This window comes from Schistocerca gregaria, chromosome 1 (genome assembly GCF_023897955.1).
Source record: "Schistocerca gregaria isolate iqSchGreg1 chromosome 1, iqSchGreg1.2, whole genome shotgun sequence".
NCBI classification, from domain to species: Eukaryota; Metazoa; Arthropoda; class Insecta; order Orthoptera; family Acrididae; genus Schistocerca; species Schistocerca gregaria.
The window spans coordinates 421,423,871-421,441,728 of NC_064920.1; the positions used below are offsets into that span (position 1 = coordinate 421,423,871).

The 17,858-nt window shown below is 43.4% G+C and overlaps 1 protein-coding gene across 3 annotated transcripts in view; it reads left to right on the forward strand.

Annotated features, from left to right (window-relative positions):
* The window catches only part of LOC126350474 (transmembrane protein 65), a 532,028-nt gene that overhangs the window by 162,821 nt on the left and 351,349 nt on the right, over positions 1–17,858 (forward strand). Inside the window, exon 2 of one of the 3 annotated variants that reach the window (XM_050002518.1) lies at positions 7,505–7,630. The exons of the other annotated variants lie outside the window; for them this stretch is intronic. Coding sequence (XP_049858475.1) covers positions 7,505–7,630 — 126 coding nt within the window. The remainder of the gene's footprint in view (positions 1–7,504; positions 7,631–17,858) is intronic. 3 annotated transcript variants of the gene reach the window in all.

Consider the following 17,858-nt stretch of genomic DNA (forward strand, 5'->3'; position numbering starts at 1 on the left):
CCACACAACTAATATGAGTTTTTCCTCTGTGTTTACTAAGCTGCACGACTCATACGTTAAGAAGATTTCGCCGAAGTGCGGATTAATGCGATATGTTGTGTTTTAGAACATTCGAAAATATTCTACTTAAACAAATGGATGCATGCGAAAGAGACCGGAGATGTCCTGGTAACCAGCACTTGCACCTCCACAACCACGTCACCTCTCACCGTACAGTCACCACGGTGCACAACGGGCGAACCAACAGTACTAAGCGCCAGACATAAAAACTTGTGACCGGAGGTCGGTGGGTTTCATCCACAAACACTTTTATTTAGATATTGACATTGCGTTACATTCTCTTTTTCATAGAACATTTGATCAGGCGAGCATCCGCGTTGAGGGACGTGTTTATAGAATAAAGAATTCGCTTCATTTGCCAGTAATTTCTTAATTTATTGCACATAGGAGAGGATCCTCGGCAGTATAGTGGTTAGTATCTCCGCCTGTGCGCAATAAATTAAGAAATTACTGGCAAATGAAGCTGATTTTTTTATTCTATAAATTTTTTTCATAAACATATCATGTGTCCAGTTCATTAGTAATCCTGTTAAGCCGTGCACTACGTGTAGAGTTGCCAAGACTTTTGTGTGTACCTCCCTTTGTTCTGCTTGTCTTGTAATGTGAGACGGACTTGACTTTTTTTCAAGCGTTGGAAATTATTCAGATGCGGCCAGAATTTTGGTTGCGAGATCCTCATTCTATCCGGCGAGTGACCCAGTTTTCCTTGCCGGCGCTTGTAATGCGTAGTTACGAAACGCAGAGCTCTGAATCTTCGGATGCTGTAAGTCTCCGCTCCGTCGACAGAAATTGCTGAAAGTTATTTTTCTGTTTCCACTGGTACTTCTGTTTTCCTTCTTACTCCTCCACTTCGAAAACTGACACCGTCGTCTTACACACTTGTTGCTGCACATTTCGTCTCCTCGCGAATAGTCCTGTTCCCACTTTAGTGTTGATACCGAGTACTTATGACAAATACTTCATGGTCGTATAATCGTTCAACGACGATTTCTTTAATATCATCTCACTTAACTGCTGGTTTTGTGTGACATGACTCATTTTGAAACATCTTTGAAGGAAGTAGTTATCGTCGAATTTTCTTTAATTCTCGTAATATATTCATTGTATTTTGTCCATTATGCTTCTGTGATTTGTCCCGTCTGAATCACTACTTCTTATACATATCCGCTAAATTTAAAACATAGAAATTACGCACGCCCTGCCAGCGCGTTAAGTGTACCAATTAATGAACGGGCACCATTTTTAAATCGGAATATACATAATTGATTACTATTCATATAGTATAATACTTGTTACAGTACGTTTTAAAACAAACTGAAAAACTGAATGAAAAGTCCAATAGTCCGCAATAGCCGCATATATTGAAATCGTTAATATATTAACACAACCGATCTCGCCATTTTTAAGTTGCCTCTTCTGGTGTACATAGTGCTGTGTCGTATGGTATAGTGAGCTATTGCAGAACGCAGATAAACAGTTGTCGTGGCAAGGCAAAGTACAACAGCCACGGCATACGCTTCGGCAACACGCTTGAAACCTCGTGGACTGTGGTGTCACCCGCTACGACTTCTATTATGTTGGTGAAAGGAGAAGCTTGTCGGCTTCCGAACGCAGTATCTTCCCGGATAAAGTTTTCTCGGGGCATCGTCCGTTGCTCGACAGAGGCCCACAGCAACATGTTTTAATCGGTCATTGAAGACAGTTCATCGTGATTTTAACACAGACTGGACAGTCACCATTGATGATTGTTTTAACCAACTGAAGAGGGCTGAGAGCGTTGCGTAGCCACACCAAGTGTTATTCTGCGGCATTCTCTATACCATATGACATAGCATTGTATACACTAGAAGATGCAACTTAAAAGTCGCGAAACCGGTCGTGTGAGTCTCTAATCGACATCAATAATTACAGCTATTGTGGACTGCTGGACTTCTTATTCAGATTTTAAATTTTGTTTTAACAGCTGTTGTACGGAGCTAGGTGGCGCAGGGGTTAGCACACTAGACTCACATTCGGGGAGACGACGGTTGTTGTTGGTTGATTTGAGGGAAGGGACGAAACAGCGAGGTCATCGGTTCCATCGGATTGGGGAAGGAAGTCGGCCGTGCCCTATCAAAGGAACCATCCCAGCATTTGCCTGAACCGATCTAGGGAAATCACGGAAAACCTAAACCAGGATGGCCGGACGCGGGTTTGTTAGTTGGTTGCGTGTTCCATTGATGAATCGCACGGTACGGTAGCCGTTATGATGTGGAACGTGTCAAATGCACAAGAAATGCACATATGAAACAAGAACCGAGGTGATGCAACACGTTTTTTTGATGTGTGTACGTTTCTATTAATGCTAAACACCTTCCGCACTTATCACCAACAGGAAACTATTCCCTTTGATCATGATGGAAAATGTGCTATTGAGTACAAATTAACAACAGTAATTACATAGATATTTTTCTGTTTGTAGGTATTGCATTAAAACTAATTGCTTTAGTTACACAAGAACGCAAAAGTTACGTGGTCAACTAATTTTTGTTCTTTTAAAATGCAATGTATATTTTGTTAGGATATGAAATACAAACTGCACTAACGCTGAACGTCTTGCGATTGTAATTATGTACAAAACAAACAAACGAAAAACAAAGAAGTCGTCCGCTCCCAGTTTCTCTCTGACATATTCATTTATATCTTTCTCTACCAATGATACCAATACTACAGGTAATCATGTCATTTGCTGCGTAATTTATATACGTTCGAAAACTAGCGAACCGTAGTTCCCGCACGGCTAGCCGGACGGGCGAGCTAAACATACATTAAGATGCATTGGAGCACGCGCACTGAAGCGTGCATAAGTGCGCCATCACCTTTTTACGGAGTACAGGCGGAAGATAGCCACTTTTACAGTTTTAAGGTTTTGTGAAGCGTTTGTCAAACGCAGAAAATGGCAATTTTATTGAACAGTCACTTCACTGACATGTTATTCGTTTGAGTGCCATACTTCTGAAAGCAAGTATTTCAGTATTCGTATTGAAATAGACTTTTCTTCTTATTTTGGCTCAGGACATCGGCTCCCTAAATATATCCCGCTATTACTGATACACCTACGTACAGAGTTTTCCAAACGCTTCGGATAAAAATTATACAGACACTAGAGGATCCTTAACTTACTTGGAAATTAGCTACTAGTGATGGAAATAAATGTCTACGATTTGTTGTTGACATAAACAATTCACAGCTTAAAGCAACAAAAAATGGCTTTGAGCACTATGGGACTTAACATCTATGGTCATCAGTCCCCTAAAAAGTAGAACTACTTAAACCTAACTAACCTAAGGACATCACACAACATTTAAAGCAACAACTTAAGCTCGTAGCAGTCGGTCATTTGATGACAGTCTGCCGGCTGCTGTGCCAGAGTGGTTCTAGGCGCTTCAATCCGGAATCGCGCTGTTGCTACGGTCGCAGGTTCAAATCCTGCCTCGGGAATGGATGTGTGCGCTGTCCTTAGGTTAGTTAGGTGTAAGTAGTTCTAAGTATAGGGGACTGATGACCGCAGATGTTAAGTCCCATAGTGCTCAGAGCCATTTGAACCATTTTTTATGGCAGTCAGCCACTGTGTATGCACTATGACGGTGCATAACTTTTCGCCGCACACTCTCATATGCCACTGTTGTCTTTGGTAGAGTGAGACAGGAAGCTACCATTTCCTCTTCAGGTGGTAGTGCATTATTCTTACTTCTATTTCTCAGTAAATTTCTTTTAATTCAGTCCCAGTAAATAATTACTTTGACCACATAGCATCTCTCTCTGCTCGTATTTTGATTAACAAAACACACAAGTCACTGTGGACCCTTCGATTTACCTTTGATTTATTTCATATCCTTTTTTTCCTCGCACCGGTTCACTGTTACGCGACCATGGACGTTAATTTCTCCAACACATTTGTGTTAATATTATTATTTCAGCATATGTCGGTGTATCCACTGACCTGCATGTATTGACGACTTAAAGCTTGTGTGCATCTGATTAAGACTGATGGTGGACAAGAAAGCGAAAGCGCCTGATCTATTTCAATGGCGTACTAGACCTGAACTCGGCGCAGTTCGTTTGCTTTCTCGGAAGGAGGGAGGTAAAGGTGTGCTGTGCACTGAACAAGACACTGCGGAGCCCCTTAAGAGGCATCTAGGCATCGGCTTACCAATATCGATCTCGACAGTCCAAAACATAGTTGAGCTGCCGCCAAGTTCTTCGTACTTCGCAGCGAAGCTTCGCCAAACTCAACCGGCTTGACGCTCACCGCTGAGAGCACTTGTGACGCCGGGAGTTTCCCTCCCATGTCGGACATGCAACGCAAGGCGAGTGAAAATAAAATACCATTAACGAAGAACGCCCGATAGGAGCTTTATTAGGATCAATAGGTCACAGCGTCACCGCTATGAAGGCCACATATTGTTGTATCTGAGCTATCGGTGTGCTTTGCGACAGGACGTAGTCACAAGAAGAGGGCAATATTATTTAAAATGGGACCAGGTACGGATACTTGCACATATTTGCGTAATATGTTTAGAACGCTTGTTATCAATCAGGAACACTGCTGGCAACGATAAATGTTACCGATTTGGTGAAATAACAATAAAAATCAGTGAAATTAATTTCCGTAGAGTGTTTTCGAAGAATTTAGGGTGCTGTTCAGGGAAAAGTTTATTAGCCTGTACAACTACTCCCTTATTCTGATTTCCCATTCCTAACCTACTGTTTCCTGTACACTAACTATTCTTAATTGTTTTCAGGAAAGGTGAACTTCGTTGCCTTTGGCAGACGCGAGAGCTGCTATTGCCCTCACTCTGGAGCGTTGTGGAATAGTGCTGTACAATATGTTACTACTTTATTTTATTTGCTACAGCTTATAGTTTCAGGTATTACGAGTGACAATTTGCGTCCAGCTGCACACTGGAAGCGACAGAACGGGCCAGTGCCCACACAGTGGCCGTGAAAGCGGCCTGTTTGAGACTGCTCTGTTGATCTACGATATAACTTCTCCATTTTACAGGTTGCCGGCGGTCTGCTGTCACGCTCTGTTGGCGTGCGTTGGAACTCCTCGTTCCGCAGCGCGAGCCGTAGCGCTTGGAAGCAGCGGCTTTACAGAGCAGAAGCCGCACCGGGAGTCTGAACTGATAGGTGCAAGCCCACTTCTTGTGCCATTGAAGGGTTTCCGATACACGACTGAATAATGTTAGACGATCGTGGTTTTTTCAAAAGAAAATTCTGCATACTGTTTCAAGAGTGCATTGCAGTGATCGATGCATAGCCACTAATTCATACCAGAATGTTGTGAACAATGTTCACTGGTTTTCTTAGGGCGTGCTGTAATTCCCGGTTACCTGCACTGTGTGCTAGTTCAGGAGGATCAAAGCCAATTCTGTGTTACGTTGCCCACGGGTATGTAACGTAGAGCGTGGGGAAAGAAAGGAAAGGGCCGAGAGAGAATTCGTGACTTCTGTCAGCACAGGGCATAGTGGTAATGCAATGGCGAAAATTGAAAATCTGTGGCGGCCAGGGACCCGGACCCGGATTTACCGCTTTTCATGAGCGGTTGCCTTAACCGCATCGGCCATTCCGGCGCGCTCCCTGGCCAACTCAAATTTCTAGCTAAACGCACGCTGCACAGCAGAATGCATCAGCCGCGTCATCAGGAGTGGTGCCTGTTCTGTCGGACATGTCAGACAGAAGAGACGCCACTCCAATATGTACATTTCTGTACCAGCACGACGCTTCCTTGACGTCTGTTTCAGTGCGGATGAACTAACATCGGGCGAATTCCTACGGGAATTAATAACTCACAAGTAGGGGGGTTAACAGCACTCCTTGAGTTTGAAATTTGAGTCCAGGTAGCCGAAGCAGTTGAGACAACGGCTGATAAGGAGCGGTAAATATGGGTTCGAGTTCCGGTCCGGCACAAATTTTCAGCTTTCGCCGTTCCATTTCCACAATGCCCTGTGCGACTGGAAGTCATAAATTTCCACCCATCCTTTCCCTTGCTTCCCACATTCGCGACTTCATATAAATTTTTTATTTTCATTCTGGACAGAAAGTTAATTGAGTTGGTGAAGTTAAATAGGACATCCTGTATATAACAAATAATTGAAGATGCTGAGTGTAAGTGTTGTAAGGTGAAGAAACTGGCTCACAAGGAAACCTCCCCATCGCACCTCCGTCAGATTTAGTTATTAAGTTGGCAAAGTGGATAGGCCTGGAAAAACTGAACACAGATCAATCGAGAAAACAGTAAGAAGTTGTGTGGAACTACAAAAAAAAAAAAAAGCAAAATATACAAACTGAGTAGTCCATGGCAAGATAGGCAACATAAACATAAGCTGAGGAGCGCCGTAGTCCCGTGGTTGGCGTGAGCAGCTGCCGAACGAGAGGTCCTTGGTTCAAGTCTTCTCTCCAGTGAAAAGTTTCCTTTTTTTATTTTCGCAAAGTTCGTTCATTGACGTCTCTGTTCGATGTAATAAGTTTAGTGTCTGTGTTTTGCGACCGTACCGCAAAACCGTGCGATTAGTAGACGAAAGGACGTGCCTCTCCAATGGGAACAGAAAACATTTGATCGCAAGGTCATAGGTGAACCGATTCCTCCACAGGTAAACACGTCTGATATATTCTATACGACACTGGTGACGGCATGTGCGTCACATAACAGGAATATGTTGTCGACCCACCTAACTTGTACACTTGGATAGTGGGTAAAAATATTCTTCTACCTTGCCTGATTTAGGTTTTCTTGTGGATGTGATAATCACTCCCAAAAAAGTGATGAAAACATAAGAGTCTGTCAGATAATAATTGTCTGAAAATAAAAAATTAAACTTCTCACTCGAGGGAAGACTTGAACCAAGGACCTCTCATTCTGCAGCTGCTCACGCTAACCACGAGACCACGGCGCTCCTGAGCTCATACTGTCCTTGATGTTGCCTATCTTGCCATGGACTACTCAGTTTGTATATTTTGCTTATTTTTTTCATAGTTCCACACAACTTCTTCCTGTTTTCTCCATTGATCTGTGTTCAGTTTGTCAAGGCTTATCCACTGTGCCAACTTATTACTAAATCTGAGTGGGGTGAGATGGGGAGGTTCCATTGTTAGAAGAGGAGATCGTAACAAGTAGCATCAAACTCGTCAGAAGTCCCACGAAGAGAAAAATAATAAGCATACGAAAACAATCACGCTTCGAGTACACCTTTTCGCCAGGCGATCTTGAAAGATCTCAGACTGATTTCATATGCGGTACTGCAGTCAGTAAATCGTTGCTTCCAAACGATACGGTGTGCTTGTACTTCATTGTTCTACCCACAGACTGCAAGAAGGCGGACGAGAGGACGTGGCGTTTGGCGAGCGCATCGTGTTCGCTTGTGGCCGACGGGTGGTGACTTAAGTTGTGCTGGTTGAGCAGGACAGCTGGCCGGCAAGCGGCTGCGCTCGACGTTCGGCCGCCCCAGCAAGGTGCCGCGCCTGGGAGACGTGGACCCCACGGGCGCCTACTGCGCCGTGCCAGAGGAGTGGCTGCTCCGCAAGACCGGTACGCCGCCAATCCAGGCTTGCCCGCGCCGCCCGCACGCAGCCCCCCACCTACAGGCGCAAGCGCACAGTGGCAGCAGGGACAGCGCGTGCCGCAAGTTCGCACTTCTTCCTCACCTGAATATTGATGTCACGTCAGCCGCAGCGTAGCTACTGCTAGGGTCTCCCGAACTGAGCAGCTTCCGACAAACCTCGAACTACGTGTCCACAACGACCCAACGTGTCATATTCCTACATACTGCGATGGTCATGATCGAACTAACGTGCCTAACACTGAAAATGACTCAGACTGGCAAGTCTGTCGGTTCAAATGACCCTGAAAGTTATCCCTTGTGTAGCCTAACAACTAGGAGGACATCCGGTATGGACTGGTCCTTTAAACTGAGCTAGACAACTAACGTACAACACTGCAACACTCTAATTCCCCTTCTCCTATCCTTCAGTTTGCTTGTTCATAAAGTACGTTTTGCGGCAGCCAGTCACATTTTTATGTTATACTCTGAGGTGAAGTCGTTGGAAGTCCCAAGCACAAATACTAACCCATGCTGCCTTTGCAGGTGTTCGTAATTGCGAAAGTCTTGCCGATATAGGATTTTGTGCAGGAACTGGCCTCTTGATTCCTCCCATAAATGTTCGATGGGATTCATATCGGGCAATTTCGGTGGCGAAACCATTCACTCGAATTATCGAGAATATTCCTCAAACCAAACAGGAATAATTGTGGCCCAGTGACATGGCGCATTGTCATCCTTAAAAATTCCATCGTTGTTTGGGATCATGACGTCCATTAATGGCTGCAAATGGCGTCCAAGCAGCCGAAAATCCAGCAGTCCATTCCATGTAAACACAGCCCACAACATTACAGAGCCACTATCACCTAGCTGACAACTCGGGTTTATGGTTTCGTGGGCTCTACGCCACGCTCGAACATTGGCAGACAACATTGCGAGACAGTCCTCCTACAATTCGTCAGACCACAAAGTCACGTTTACTGACTGGCGCTCTTAAATATGTGAATTTGCCTGTACCTGAGTGTTATTTTAATGGTTGCTTGGCTACCAAAAGCCTCCAAGGTGGAGAGGTTCAGTCACATTAACCTGATGGAGTATCTCCAACAATGTCTGACCATTCACTTGTTACTCCATCCTTTCATAGTACTGACAGAGTAATGGAACTGAAATATCAGGACACGCTGAAGGTTCCACACTGATAAACTTGAGGGTTCTCGTGACGTTGATTGTTGTGCTGCCGGTAGAGTAACGACTGTTTTTACTTTCAGACTGAACAGATCTCTGTAGCTACGCTTCCGCGACCTTTGTCACAATCAATAATTTTCTTCAGGGTATATGATCGCATTGTCAATAAGCATACTTATCTGACGTTTAGGCTGCTGTTGTAAATGGCGAAAATGTCGGCGAACTTTGCGTGTTGGCAGTTCCGCTACATACCCTGAAAATTTTTGTTGATAATGGACAGGTCCTACTACAGGTAGCAGAAAAGGTGTAACCCTTAACACTATTTCCATGGCTGATCCTTTGTTTTTCGCGTTGCGGCTGCTATGAGCGATATGATTGTTCGAAAGTGGCTATAAAGTAAGAGTTCACACCACCAAGTAATACTGCTGGTGGAATTAATATACTGGAAGAGTGTCCCAAGGTGCATGGCTCCTGCCGAATTAGTCACCTAATGTTTCAGTTACTGTGACTGAATGGAAATAAAGGGGCACGACGAAGGACTCGTAGCTATGAACAGCGAAATGGCGCGACCCCGACGGTAACGTTACGGTCTCCGAAACTGAACATGCCGAGTAAATGAAGGAATACGTAACCCAGAACTCTCCTTCCTTTGCATATATATATTAAGATCACGATCACAATTATCTAAGCAATATACCTAAAAAACGACTGAAGGTTCATACTGTTAAGTCTGTGAGTTAACACGCATTACGAAATTGTGAGCAGTACCTTATTCAGATAGGTCGCATCAGATGAACCAGATAAAGTGAGACCCACCATGTCCCAATATTCTCACGCCCCATCCTTTGCTCCTTAGCATTATGTACACTATGATCGATATAAGATACAACTATATGATAATGATAGACCGACTAGGTTACATAAAATTGAAAGTTATATTTGCAATAACTTCGCCAGTGTTAGGGTTTTCTTGTTGGATAGGTTTCATGAATTGACCGAGACTGGGCATGTTTCGCAATGAAGCGGGATAGGTAAAAGAGTGAATTACATCGGGCGACCCATCGGTTGAATTATGTTTCTTAGGAGTGAAACGAAAGCAATACCAACCACCACTGTATAGGTACCCTTGTTCGTCTTACAAACTGGTGATTTTAACAGAGGTTCAAGGATATTAACAAACTGACGAAATATATCTGAGAGAAGGTATACATGTAGTTTTGTGACTGCGAAGAGAGAGAGAAGTAGTGCTTCTGAACTTCTGTGACTTTTTAATTGGTTGTAGTGAATACCCTCTTCCAAAAGTAAGAGAGAAGGTAAACTCGAAGAAGAGATGAAGATATGGAACATAACTAGTTCGACGCCGTAAGTTCGATGTTTAAGAAGCAATTATCGGACTACAACACATATTTAAGTAAAAATATGGATTCGGATAAGCAGTAAGTTAAATTCAGAAGAACATACCAAAGTACCTTATAGCACCGAGACGAATACCAATAAGGAAAAAGAAGATGAAGCAACTCTCTGAGGCACTGTACATTGTTACAATTAAAAATGTTGAGTTTATTCTAGCAGATGAGAAGTAAATATAATACCCATCGTGGTTATACCAATTATATTAGTAATACCCTAGCTTATAGATGAAAAAGGAAACGAAACATATGAGAGAGAGACAAAAAAAATGGTTCAAATGGCTCTGAGCACTATGGCACTGGAACTACTTAAACCTAACCTATGGACATCACACACATCCATGCCCGAGGCAGGATTCGAACCTGAGACTGTAGCGCCTAGAACCGCTCGGCCACTCCGGCCGGCGAGAGAGAGAGAGAGAGAGAGAGAGAGAGAGAGAGAGAGAGAGAGAGAGAGAGATGGGCAAGCAACAATACAGGTCTCGTTAAATTAAATTAACAAGAAGTGGGGAGCATCATAATTGGATCGCTTGAGAGATCACATATGAAGAAAATCTCGAAGGCTCAACGTAATTTCTAGGAAATGATAGAAATGACGTTCAGCTACAAAGTGAAAATAGGAAACTTTCGTTGATCACAAATAGGCGTAAGTGGTGCACCCTAAGGTGACAGAAGACAAGAATGTTAATTTTGAAGAAGGTGCAGTATTCAGAACAGCAGAGCACATAATGACTGAGCTCATACGCAAATGGAGTAGTCGATGACACGCCTAAGAAATGAAGAAATCATTGTGAGGTCGAGAAACTACTTGATTATTTAATATGGTTTGCGGAATATATGAAACGTTAGACTTAGCATCAAGTATTCAGATTTGCGTAATGACCACACAATTACAGAACGCTTGAACACACAAACGTGATTACATGGGACGGATGAAACTTGTAAATGATTACACTAATATGTAATAGGACAGAGACAGAAATTGGAATATAGTTTAGGAATAGGTGCATAAGCTGGAGAAGGAACGCTGTAACGCTGTCCTTGCGGCTCATAAAGGAAAGAAGAGAAGAAAGCAATCCGTACAGTCTCATGACATTAGTGAACGATAAAAATTCCTTCAACAATGTAAGAGGGAATGAGACTTTCGAAATCCTGAGACGAGCGGGAATAAACTATAGAAAGGGATGAGTCACATTTAGTATTGACCATTGAAACTGCTACACCAAGAAGAAATCCAGATGATAAACTGGAATTCATTGGACAAATATATTATATTAGAACTGACATGTGATTATATTTTCACGCAGTTTCGGTGCATAGATCCTGAGAAATCAGTACCCAGAACAACACCTCTGGCCGTAATAACGACCTTGATACGCCTGGGCATTCAGTCGAACAGAGCTTGGATGGCATGTACAGGTACAGCTGCCCATGCAGCTTCAACACGAAACCACAGTTCATCAAGAGTAGTGACTGGCGTATTGTGACAAGCCAGTTGCTCGACCACCATTGACCAGACGTTTTCAATTGGTGAGGGATCTGGAGAATGTGCTGGCCAGGGCAGACGTCGAACATTTTCTGTATCCAGAAAGGCCCGTACAGGACCTGTCTGTGATGCAGCGTCAAGGGTAACCGCAGCCACGGTCTCAAAGATGATAGTCCATGCTGCTGCAATCATCATCGAACTGTTCGTGCAGATGGTTGTTGTCTTGCAAACGTCCCCATCCGTTGACTCAGGGATCGAGAAGTGGCTGCACGATCCGTTACAGCCATGAGGATAAGATGCCTGTCATCTCGACTGCTAGTGATACGAGGCCGTTGGGATCCAGCACGGCGTTCCGTATTACCCTCCTGAACGCATAGATTCCATATTCTGTTAACAGTCATTGAATCTCGACCAACGCGAGCAGCTATGTCACGATACCATAAACCACAATCGCGATAGGCTGCAATTCGACCTTTATCAAAGTCGGAAACGTGATGTACGCATTTCTCCTCCTTACAGGAGGCATCACAAATACGTTTCACCAGACAACGCCGGTCAACTGCTGTTTGTGTATGAGAAATCGGTTGGAAACTTTCCTCATGTCAGCACGTTGTAAGTGTCGCCACCGGCGCCAACTTTGTGTGAATGTTCTGAAAAGCTAATCATTTGCATATCACAGCAGCTTCTTCCTGTCGGTTAAATTTCGCGTCTGTAGCACGTCATCTTCGTGATGTAGCAATTTTAATGGCCAGCAGTGTACAAATTCCGTTTGATTCTATTGTCAGAGAGTACTCCGGCCTTGATTTTCTGTTTCTACAATAGGGGGAATCTTCCAATGTATATGCGGTGCAGTGTTTTCAGCGATCCAAATGTCTAGTTACTTCGCAATTGGGGTCTGCAGGATATTAGATGATGTTGTAATTTCAGGCAAGTCTTCATTAGTTTTGAATACTCCCTATTATACAGAATTACTTCAAGGAATATGAACGAAAATACTTCTCAAATCGTTCCGCGTTGTCATATATGATATGTAGAGGTCTTAGACGCTGTCATGTGGAGCCTTTTATGTGGCTCATGCAGTCATAGACTGCTAAGTCATCAGCAGAGCCAGAGCATTTCATGTCGCATATTGCAAGCAGAATTTACGATATTTTAGCGTTTGCTATCACTTTACCATTGTCGGATAACTTTAGTGTAGAACCAAGTCTGATAGAATGGTGGAAAGTCCCATTCTCACGAAAAGGCTCAGAGGTTGAAGGTTATTCACTTCATATATTGTTTTCTCAAGAGCTTTGCAGGTTATTTATGTGTACACTCTTTTGAAATTTGGCATTTATTTGTCTTTAAGGTCACATTCCTAAGTCAAAATCTGCCTACAGTTGCTGCTCATCTTTCACAACTGCATCCACCCACAGTTTCTTTGAAACTTCCGATCACACCGGTTGGTTCGAGTAGGTACATACATTGAGTCACATATTCTGCCAGTGGAAGTCTCAGCACCTTTTGCGTAGACCCTTTTAGATTTACACTTAATTTCATAACGTTCTGTTTTCCTTGTAAAGTATTCTTGTAAGGTAGCTTCATTTACATCTTGCGCTGGAGGTGTTTGAACTTCCATTGATATTTTTGTATAACAGACAAAAAAGACTCAATAAAAACCAATTTAAGACAATCAATTTAAAGATGGTTAAGAATACTGTCATATTGACCAAAGAATTTTTTTCAAATTTTACGATAAAATATTAAATTCGAACTGTCGCATAACGCTCTTCATGTAAGGTATGTCACACAGAGCACCGCTGGAACTAATAGTCTGCATAAATTTTAGTTTTGTGAACATAGTTTTCGCAAAGTGCGGAAAATTTATACCCTGCTCACAGTACCACATATCCTTTTTAAGATCCGAAGATGTTGACTGAGAATTTAGGTCGACGATAGTATCACCTTTCACACTGAAGAGCTAAAGATACTAGTACACATGCCTAATATAGTGCAGGACTCCCTCTAACACACAGAAGTGCCGCAACACGACGGACTCGACTAACGTTTGAAGTGGTGCTGGAGGGGACTCACACCGTGAATCCTGCAGCGCTGTCCATAAATCCTTAAGAGTAAAATGCAAGGCATTCCAGATATGCTCAATAATGTTCATGTCTGGGGAATTTGGTGGCCAGTGGAAGTGTTTAAACTCGGAAGAGAGTTCCTGGAGCCACTCTGTAGCAATTAAGGACGTGTGGGGTGTCGTATTGTCCTGTTGGAAGTGCCCAAGTCCGTCGTATTGCACACTGAACATGAACGGATGCAGATGATTAGACTGGATGCATACGTACGTGTCATCTGCCAGAATCGTATCTAGACGTAACAGGGGTTTCTTATTACTCCAGCTGCACATGACCCACACCATTACAGAGCTTCCACCAGCTAGAACAGTCCTTTGCTGCCATGAAGGGTCCATGGATTCGTGAGGTTATCACTATACCCGTATACGTCCATCCGCTCGACGCAATTTGAAACGAGACTCGTCCGACCAAACAACATGTTTCCGGCCGTCGGCAGTCCACAGTCGGTGTTGAGGGCCCAGGCTAGGCGTAAAGCTTTGTATCGTGCAGTCATCAAGGGTACGCAAATGGGCCTTTGGCTCCGAAAGCTCATGTCGATGATGTTTCGTTGCATGGTTCAAATGGCTCTGAGCACTATGGGACTTAACATCTGAGGTCATCAGTCCCCTAGAATTTTGAACTACTTAAACCTAACTAACCTAAGGACATCACACACATCGGTGCCCGAGGCACAACTCGAACCTGCGACCGTAGCAGTTGCGCGGTTTCGGACTGAAGCGCCTAGAACCGGTCGGCCACCGCGGCCGGCTTCGTTGAATGGTTCGCACGGTAACACTTGTTGATGGCCCAGCATTGAAATATGCAGCAATTTGCGGAAGGGTTGCACTTCTGTCACGTTGAACGATTCTCTTCAGTTGACGTTGGTCCCGTTCTTGCAGGATTTTTTTCCGGCCGCAACGATTTCGGAGATTTGATGGTTTACTGAATTCTTGGCATTCACGGTACACTAGTGAAGTGGTCGTACGGGAAAATCCCAACTTCATCGCTGCCTCGGAGATGCTGTGTCCCATCCCTCGTGTGGCGACTATAACACCACGTTCAAACTCTTAAATCTTGATAACCCGCTCTTGTAGCAGCACTAATCGGTCTAACTGCGCCAGATGTTTGTCTTATATAGGCGTTGCCGACCGCAGCGCCGCATTCTGCCTGTTTACATACCTCTGTATTTGAATACGCACGTCTGAGCTAGTTTCTTCGGCGCTTCAGTTTGGCTTCGCAACTGTTCTGCTGGTGTTCGCCTGACCTGTTTTGTTGTTCTAATTGGCTTAGGAAGAAAGAAACTGTACGTGTTTGGCAAAAAGAATACGCCACTGTATTTGATCGGATCCGTGTTATCGCCTTTTTTGCTCACTGGGTGAATAATTTCGTCTTGCGTGATCGATCGCTATGTCGTATCTGTTAAAAACGTATAGGTACTTTCCTTATGATTCACCATTTTGTTCAAATACGGCGTTTAGTGGAAAGTGTAGTGTGGACAAATTCTCGATGGGATTGCGTCTCGCTGTCTACTTTTGAGCGGTGCGAGAAGGGAGACGCGGTCTGTTTGCACGTAGCTTTGAGGGGCAGCTAAATGGCCTTGCGGCCGCGGGAGACTCGCCATCAAAGGGACCGCAGGCAGCGGCCTGGCCGTGTGGCTGCTAACTGGCCTGCCCAGCCCTATAGGGCGCCCGGTCCGCGTTTTCTGCACCGTGGACTGCGAGCACAGCCCGCTTTTGCCTCGGTGCTCCCATCCATTGCTTGTTTGAGAAGCATTTAATCTTCCTCACAATACACTGACCTCTGTGGAAACAGCACGCCTTGAATGAAACCGTACACAGAGTATGTGCAGAAAAGTGTACCCACATTAAGACTGCAGGGAGACAACGTGCATATAGGCACAGTATTGTTCTCTGTCACTCAAGAGTTCTCAAACGAAGTGAAAACACACGAAAAATTAACACACAAGCTTAAACAACGTCGTGATTAACCGCCGAGAGCTTCTGATAAAATTACTTTATTGAACAGGCTGTTTCGGTTCACGAATAAACAGGTTGATAAAAGCGTTAACAACGTCATACTAGACGATATAAAGGAATAATTGATTTATAATATCATGTACAACAGTGAGGAATTCATGGATTTTATTATCTAGCGAGATTGATTTAATAGTCGGCCGCTATGGCCGAGCGGTTCTAGGCGCTTCAGTCTGGAACCGCGCGACCGCTACGGTTGCAGGTTCGAATGCTGCCTCGGGCATGGATGTGTGTGATGTCTTTAGGTTAGTTAGATTTAAGTAGTTCTAAGCCCTAGGGGACTGATAACCTCGTAAGTTAAGTCCCATAGTGCTCAGAGCTATTTGATTGATTTTTATATATATTATTTCTGAAATCAACTTCTCTTCTTCTCAATACATAGTAGTCGTACAACAGTGAACGAAGAGTCGTTAGAATGGTTTTTTAATCGGCTTCTGACACTTCGTACCAATTTTGCGCTAAAACTTACTATTTGTAGAAAATGTTAACATAAGAGAGACTTAACAATCATAGGCAAAAGGGAAGGGCATCATGGATGTCAAAGTTCATATCTATATTTCACGAAACTGATTTATTAATCATGAATAAGGAACTCCCTTTCCATATTATCTTATTACAAATACCATTTTAACTGTTCTACAGTGGCTATTAACTGCATAATTTATCCAGAGCACCGTCATGACAATAGTCGTGACCGCTGCAGTAGCACGTTGTCTCTGCCCGTCGTACACGCTGGCTTTCTGAACGAATGTACTTTCCGAAAACACAAACATACTGTGGAATTCTTATATTCATTAGATCAGTCAGGATACTACAGAAAGATACTGTTGTTACGTTGATAAGAAACCTGAGTGCTAAACAGGGCTTAGTCAATGGAACACGCTCGATTGTACCAAAACTCAATGAATTTACAAATAATGATCAGCTGACAGACACCGAGAAAATTATTGTAATACCACGGATAAACTTAACTCCATCTCCTCCAAGCACGCCTTGTCAATCGACACGAAAACAATTGGCTATTAGAATTGCATTTTCGATTACTATAAACAAATCGCAGGAACAAATTCTTCCAAGAGTAGGACTGTATTGACCAAATCCCGTCTTTAGTCACGGAAAACTGTATGTAGCCTTTTCAACCAACATTTTTGTAATCCTTAAAGGAAATGAGAAACAAGAAGTAAACGAGGATTACATTCTTACGTTAACTATAGTTTAGGCCGAGGTAGAGGTACTATAATGCTCTGTAAAGAATTTTGTTCAAAATCAAGTGCATGGGAATGTAGGTACGTATATACAAGTGTGCACTATAAATTCATGATTATTATTTCACGTCGTTCGGTTCCTTTTTTCAAGATGTTTTTTAATGGCTCTGAGCACTACGGGACTTAACATCTGTGGTCATCAGTCCCCTAGAACTTAGAACTACTTAAACCTAACTAACCTAAGGACATCACAAACATCCATGCCCGAGGCAGGATTCGAACCTGCGACCCAAGATGATTTTTCTTCAGTTCCACAGCTACCACTATCTCGACGACTACAGAATGGCTCTGAGCACTAAGGGACTTAACATATGTGATCATCAGTCACCTAGACTTAGAACTACTTAAACCTAACTAACCTAACGACATCACACACATCCATGCCCGAGGCAGGATTCGAACCTGCGACCGTAGCGGTCACGCGGTTCCAGACTCAAGCGCTTAGACCCGCACTGCCACAACGGCCGGCTCGGCGTCTGCACTTTTTCTAAATGTTGTCGTTAATTAAAACGTTAGAAGTGCGAAAATTTCGCACGGGTCTCCTGATTTCATATAGTTTTACCTACTGCCCACTTTTGTATCATGGTTAGTAGTAAAATTTTCTAACTGCTCACCTGTTACACAGTAATGGTGATTTAGAAAGTGGAGAAGTAACGTTCCTTCGTAAAAATTGTAAATCAGAATTACAGCAAGTTGAAGCGTATAATAATAATTACCAAATAATTTACGTCAAAATTTTAC